Raw genomic sequence first — 7,255 nt, forward strand, 5'->3', positions numbered from 1 at the left:
GGAAGGGATCTTGGAGATCTTCTAGTCCAATCCTCCTGGTCACACCCCTTAGCAGTGGCAGTTCCAGTTGCTGTCATTGGGTGAGGATCTTCTGTTTCTCCTGTCCTACTGCACTTGCCTTTGCTTCAAGTCCCCCCCCCCAATCTCTGCTCTTTTGGCTGTTTTGCATTCTACTGCCATCCATCTCTGATGCCCCCAGCTGAGCATCACTGCTTTTTTTCCTCCTGCTGCTGACAAAATGTGTCAGGCTTAGGCAGCTGCTAGCCCTTCGTAAGGCAAAAGGGCACTTGTGTGCCAATCTTTGAGAATTAATTTGGACTCCTCCACTACTTCCCAAATTCATGAAAAGCTTGGATTGAGTGTATCAACCTATTGTGAGTTATTTTTGCTTCATGTTAGAATTCTTCTTTTTTTCTTTAAATACTTAAAAAGCAAGAAAAACAAGCATATTTTTCAATATACTTCAATCCTACAAAGCCATGTGATAAATGCGAGATTTAGAATAGAAAACAAATTTCATGAGAATTCATAACTATAGGCAGAAGTCAAGAATATATGCATCAATTGCCTGAAATTCCTGCATGGTGTTGATATTATAAATGAGAATCAATTTACAAAACATATTAAGAAAATTTGTGAAAGCAACATGAATGGATCAAGAGGTAGGGGAAGACTAAGGTTGTAGCTGGAATGGATATCCCCAGAGAGATCGAAGAGAAAGTTTAAGAACAAAACTCAATGGATGAAGCTATATAGAGATACAGTATAGTGGAAGGATGATTTGCTGGTGAACAATATTGGTACAAACTGAAGTCAGCTATCAAAGCACAGGTTTTAATTCCTTTGGCTTACTATTTCTTCTTCCCTTACTATGGGTTGCATAATGTTACCTACTCTGAAAGGAAATAGCACAATGGAAGAGGAAACAAGGAGAAAAGCAAAATTGTGGTTGTCAACTGTTTGTCTGCCAGGTTCGAAGAGGCATCGCTACAAGTTGATAGTGCCCTTCTCCAAAATCTGATTCAAGAATTGGAAAATATGCTTTAGGTTAGGGCACTGAAATCAAACCCCAAATGCATCACACTATGCACACTGCTGAAGCCACCTATCCTATCTCACTCTGACCCCAGAAAAAAAAAAGCACAATGCTCTTAAGATATCCTCCAGCAATGTTTAGTGAATGCCAGCTAGATCAGCAATTCCTGCCTTGCGAGAAGAGCTGAATGAGGGGTCATCATGAGTGGTCCTGCTGTTTCCTTTTTGTCTTCTTCAGTCTGGTCTCTGGCCATCTGGGCAGCCTGCTTGTAGCTGGTTTCCAGGGCCTGAACAATGCAGGACACAATCCAGGTGAAGCAACTAACTGAGGTCCAAGTTAAGTGAATTAGGAGGTTCTCCAGATTCCAGTAGTAGCTTTTCAGTAGTGAAATCCTCTGGGCAAGCTGCTTTTCCAGGACCTGGCAAGCAAAAACAAGCAAGAACATGTCAGGGTGTGTGGAAGGAATGGCTTAAATGGTGGAATTTTGGAAAGGGGAAAGGCCCAAGGACTCTCTGCACCCCCTTCATCCTAGAGCACTCCGTTATCTGGGTTCAGACAATCTTCCTCCCCTTGAATAGCTTTGGAAAGTGACTCAATACATTGATGGAGGGAAGGTAAATTGAAGACTATCAGGCTTGACAGTGTGCCCAAATCTGCACACTTTCCAGCTTTTGATCACCTGCTTCTGTGCCCTATCACAGACATGTCAAACACAAGGCCCATGGGCTGGATCCGACCCATGATTGGCCAATATTTGGCCCCTAGGGATGCCCCAGAAATGACAAGGGACTGGTCCCTGCCCTGGCCAGCCCGGCGGACCCCAAGGCATGCTCACAGGAGGCAGTGAGTGCACAGGGGCCAATGGCATCCAGCAGCAGGGGCTGTGTAGCCCGCTGTGAATACTGGGCTGGTCCTCCAGCAGCAGCGCTGCGGCAGCGCTGGCAGCACACAGAGTTGGGGGGGGCACATGATGCGGACCACTGGACACGACTAGTCTGTCCAATCTCTTTTTGGTTGGAGAGTAGGTGACCACTGGTCATCTCCTTAGCCCCCTTTAGGATCTTGCCCTTGGCCCGCAGGTGGAGCGCATTCCCATCGTGCACCTCGGTACCTGCCATGGCCACCAACTGCTTGTGTAGGTCCATTAGGCCGCTGCCCAGAGCTGCAGGCCCAGCCAGCACAAAGGAGGCAAAGTGGTCGGCTAGGAAACCCCGAGTAGAGGTTTCTACAGGGTCAGCAGGCAAAAGACCACCCCGAGCGGGGAAAGCCAGATCCCCATCGGCGTCATGGCTGCCCAAGCCCAGCAGAGATGGGGAGGAAGCATGCAATCCTAGCTGGGACTGGGGGGCCATGGCACCGATGGGGATCCGGCTTTCCCCGCTCAGGGTGACCTTTTGCTTACTGGGCATAGGCGTGCTCTACCACCTCTACTTGAGCTGCTAGCTGGCCATTTTGCCTCCTTTATGCTGGGCAGGCTAGGCCTTCTGGATGGCACTGGTGGCCTAATGGACCTGAGCGAGCCGCTGGCAGCGGCCCAAGGTGGGGCCAAAATGCATCGGGTACGCAAGGGGAACAAGCTCCACACACAGGCCAAGGGCAAGATCTGCGACAGGGCCGAGATGACCAGCAGCAACCTGCTCTCCAACCGCAAGCAAAAACAGATGGGACGGAGTAGGTGTGTCCAGCAGTCTGCATCATGTACCTTCCCCTCCCCTACTCCACCTGACGCTGAAGAGCTGGCCCAGTATTTGCAGTGGGCTGCGGAGCCCCAGAGTGTGCCATTCGAGGATCTGGCAAGCTGTGACTGCTGACGGACACCATCAGCTTCCATACGCTCATTGGCCTCTGTGTGCAGGTGCTGATGGTGTCAGGCAGCAGCCACCCCAGCCCATCTCACCTTGCCCCGAGGCAATGGCACCCCCACCCTGCCCCCTGCCTCGTCTCACCTCACCCCACAGGACGAGCTTCCTGCCCACCACTCCACCTGCCAGAGACCCCCTGGATCTCCCCCAACCCTGCCCAGCCCCTACAGATGCCCCCCATAAGCAACATTGAGGTGGCCATGCTCACCCCGGCCACGGCCACCTGGCCACCCTAAGGGCACCACAATGCTGATGTGGCCCTCAATGAAACTGAGTTTGACACCTCTGCCCTATCAGAAGGACTTTATCACTCTGTGTCTCTCACCAGCCTTTGTAGGAATGATCTCCAGCCATATTCCTTGGCTCCACTGTGAATTTGCCATGCTAACAGCAGGAGCATCATGGAAGCTAGGAGGACATTTTGTGCCCAACAGAAGAAGAAGTCTATGGTTAGCTCCAAGGAAGCATGGATCCAGCACAGGAGGTCCCACTGAATCTGCTTCAGACATAAATACCAATTCAGAATCCCCTCTTGCAGTGAGAGAAGGTGCAGGTACAGGGTTCTCAGCCCCCCTCGAACTGCGCCCTGTAGGTTTTTCCCCATAGTTGGAAGCGAGGATCCTGACTCAGGAAATTTGCTAGAAGGGTGTCTCTTGGGTTCCATGGGGAAGCACTGTTTGGCAAGAGATGGCACAACACACAACACTCTTCAGAGATCTGTGAATGAAGACAGCCTCATACTATCAATTTCTTCCTTTTAAGCAAAAAAATAATAATGCTGTACTAAACTATATATCCTGTTGTTCTTTTTGATATCCTGCTTAGTGTATGAACTAAACTTTTACTCTTTCCTCCCCTTAGCAATCCTGTAAAATTGCTTAAATAAAAAAATAATGGCTAAATATTTTAAAAATAGCTACTAAACATGCTAAACTATAAATCAAAACACATTAACAGTGACTAAACTAACATTTAGTTCAGGGGTCTTCAAACTTGGCCCTTTTATGACTTGTGGACTTCAACTCCTAGAATTCCTCAGCCAGCGTGCCTGGCTGAGGAATTCTGGGAGTTGAAGTCCATAAGTCATAAAAGGGCCAAGTTTGAAGACCTCTGATTTAGTTAGTTATAAAGTAAATATTATACAGGTACACATAAGTGAACCAAACAAGCTACAATATGCAACATGCTAAGCCACAAAATTAATCAAGCTTAACATGCCTTAACTGCCACAAAATCTTTAATTTGATTGAATTATATACATAAAAACGGTGGCTGTGTTTGCCCAAGTGAACCCATTGAATCTGTTCAATCATTTCAGCTTGTAAGCAGCCCTCCACAGCTGGGAGGCTGTCACTTTCTCTTCTAGCTCCCTTTTATAATTTTTCACTGGAATACTTTCACACGTAATCATTGGAATATTCCCTCTCATCCATTCCTGTCAATAAATCCAAATCCATGAACTGGACATCTATTTTAATCCTGATCATCAAGCATTTGACTGTTTCTTTGCTGCCTTCTGTTAAGTCCCTTGTGTCGAAATTTTTATAATTCATTATGAACAGATTCCTTAGTCATCCTGCTTTCTTTTTCCCTGTTCATAATTTTTCCTTTGGAACTATTTCTTCACAGGTGGGAAGAGGGACGGCCCTTAGAGCAGTCCCCCTTTGACTCTCTGCACTTGGGAAAGAGCAGAATCAGATTTCCCTATCTGGACACATACAGTTCCAAGGTCCTGAGAATTTTCAAAGAGACAAAGACTTGTCCACAACTTTCCTTCTGCTCCACTCTCAAGCAACTGTTAAGCAGATACCAGTTAAATATCTTGGCTTTGTGACATAGCAGTGATGTCATTGCAGAAGGCCCTCGTGTGAAATCATGAAAGTTGGCCCAGCTGTGACCATACACTAGGGCTGGCTTTACACAATGCACTATACCAGGGGTGTCAAACTGCCGGCCTGTGGGGTGGATGCGTCACATCAAAACTGTGCTCACCCTATTGCCGGCAATGGGGAAAAAGTCACGATATGTTGCGACATGTCACGTGACATCGCGAGTTTGGCACCTGTGCACTATACCTTATACCCAGGTTAATACACCACAACCACTATTTGCAAAATGAAGTTATATTACTATTTCACACAATGGCTGAGATTGCACAGTATTCTGAACCACAAACTTTCAATCCCCAGGGTTGCCTAGATCAGCATTTTGTGGAATTCAAGGAAACGTATTATGATTGGTAATTATGCTTGGCAAAGTTCAGTTAAATGTAAGGGGACAGCAACAGAGAAAGGGAGGGGAGCATCAAAAAGCTTACTCAGGTCTCTTTGGAAAAGCTAGACATTGATAAAATTTGATCATGATGGAGAACTTTTTTCCATGCAGTTGTCAGGATTAAATCCATCTTGGTAGCCTTTTATTAGCATGCTGTGCACTCAGCTGATCAAGGACCAATAAAAGTTCTGGCCACACACTTAACAAAGGCAAAGAAACTGATACATGTAATGAGGACTATCAGATTAGAAACTCAATCCTATGAACGCTATGAAGACTATAAAGACAAGTTCAAGATCCAAAAAGATCTTGACAGATTTGAACAATGGGCCCTATCCAACAAAATGAAATTTAATGTGGAAAAAAGCAAGGTTTTACATTTAGGCAGGCAAAATCAAAAGGTACAAGTACAAATTAGGAGAAAACTGGCTCAAAAATGGTAACTGAGAGAGGGACCTTGGAGTTTTAGTGGATGGTCACTTAAAAATGAGCCAACAGTTTGTGGTAGCAGCCAAAAAAACCTAATGTATAAACAGAGGCATAGAATTAAAATCACATGATATTAGTACTGCTTTATAAAGCCTTAGTAAGGCCACACCTGGAATACTGCATCCAGTTTTGGTCACATTACAAAAAAGATGTTGAGACTTCAGAAAAAGTGCAAAGATGATTAAAGGCCTGGAAACTAAAACATATGAAGAACAGCTGTAGAATTTGGATTTGGCTAGTCTAGAGAAAAGAAGGACTGGGGTGTGTGTGTGTGTGTGTGTGTGTGTGTGTGTGTGTGTGTGTGTGACATGATAGCAGTATTCCAGCATTTGAGAGGCTGCAACAAAGAGAAGGGGTTCAACTTTTTTTCCAAAGCACCAGAGGGCAGAACAAAAAACAATAGATAGAAATTAATCAAGGAGCAAAGCAACCTGGAATTAAGAAGAAACTTCCTAACAGTGAGGACAGTTAACCAGTGGGACAGCTTGCCTTTAGAGGTTGTGGGTGCTTTATTACTAGAGGTTTTTAAGAAGAGACTGGACAGTCACTTGTCTGAAATTGTATAGGGCCTCCCGCTTGAGCAAGGGGTTGGACTAGAAGACCTCCAAGGTCCTTTCCAGCTCTAATTGATCAATTGAAGCCTGAAAGAGCATGCCATGTTCAACCTTGAGAAGAATAAGCAGGGACTCTGGCAGCATTCTTTGCTTCTCCTCCCTGAAAGTAGAACTAAGCTTGTACTAAACTGCACAGGCTCAGGAAAATATTACTTTTTCAAGAGCTTTTAATAGTTCCAATAAAGGAGCTCCACTACGGTAAATCTAAAGCCCTCTGTCTTCTTCAAAACACTGTATGTCTCTGCCTCAAAGGATGTCACATGCAAGGTTAAAGGGATTGTTTATTTTGAAGAGTGTTCCTCAATTCAGCAACTTTTAAGGTGTTCGACTTCAACTCACAGAATTGCCCAGCCAGCATGGGTGACCGGATAATTCTGGGAGCTGAAGTCTGCACATCTTAAAGTTGCTGAGGTGGCAAAACATTGCGTTAAAACCTCCTGAGCCACAGATCCTGGACACAGAGAGACCATAAACTGAATTGGGCTGGAATATCCTGTTTGGGTATCTCAGAGCAAGTCCTTGCTTGCTGCTCCCACCAAGATAACTTAAAGTTGAGGTCTTGTTTTTTTAAAAAAAAATAAAATAAATCCAAGGAATAATTATTGAGTGTCCTTGAACTTCTAGTTTCCCTTGGCCTGTACTTAATACTTCCCCAGCTTCCGGACTGATAAAGGCAGCAATAGGGCATGTTTATACAAAAGAAGCAATCCACACCTGCCCTTTAGATATTGTTTCTTTGTCTCCTTAATAACATCCTTGTAATCTACTTTTTTAAAAAAAAAAAACAACAACACCTCTCTGGAGCCAACTTGTCTGCCCTTCCTGGGAGTTCCCAGATTCCACCCGCAGCAGCTACCGATCCCTCGCCCTTTGTCTTGTTGAAGAAACAGGAGGAGTAGCCTATTTTCCCAGATAGCGCTTCTGTCGAGCAGTTCCCCAAAAGAGAGCACCCCCACCGCCAGGAAAAGCGCTCAGGCAGC

At 45.5% G+C, this 7,255-nt stretch overlaps 1 protein-coding gene across 1 annotated transcript; it reads right to left on the reverse strand.

The window, feature by feature from the left end:
• Positions 1-447: 447 nt before the first annotated feature.
• LOC120309230 lies at positions 448-4,666 on the reverse strand. The gene is made up of 3 exons (XM_039346266.1): positions 4,619-4,666; positions 3,224-3,571; positions 448-1,454 (listed from the first exon to the last, which is right to left on the reverse strand). Exons 2-3 carry the CDS (start codon positions 3,560-3,562, stop codon positions 1,188-1,190), a joined length of 606 nt encoding a protein of 201 aa, XP_039202200.1. The 5' UTR covers positions 3,563-3,571; positions 4,619-4,666; the 3' UTR covers positions 448-1,187.
• Positions 4,667-7,255: the final 2,589 nt, after the last annotated feature.

This window comes from Crotalus tigris, unplaced genomic scaffold (genome assembly GCF_016545835.1).
Source record: "Crotalus tigris isolate CLP2741 ecotype Arizona unplaced genomic scaffold, ASM1654583v1 scf7180000017987.690289119674:8195010, whole genome shotgun sequence".
In the NCBI taxonomy this organism is placed as follows: Eukaryota; Metazoa; Chordata; class Lepidosauria; order Squamata; family Viperidae; genus Crotalus; species Crotalus tigris.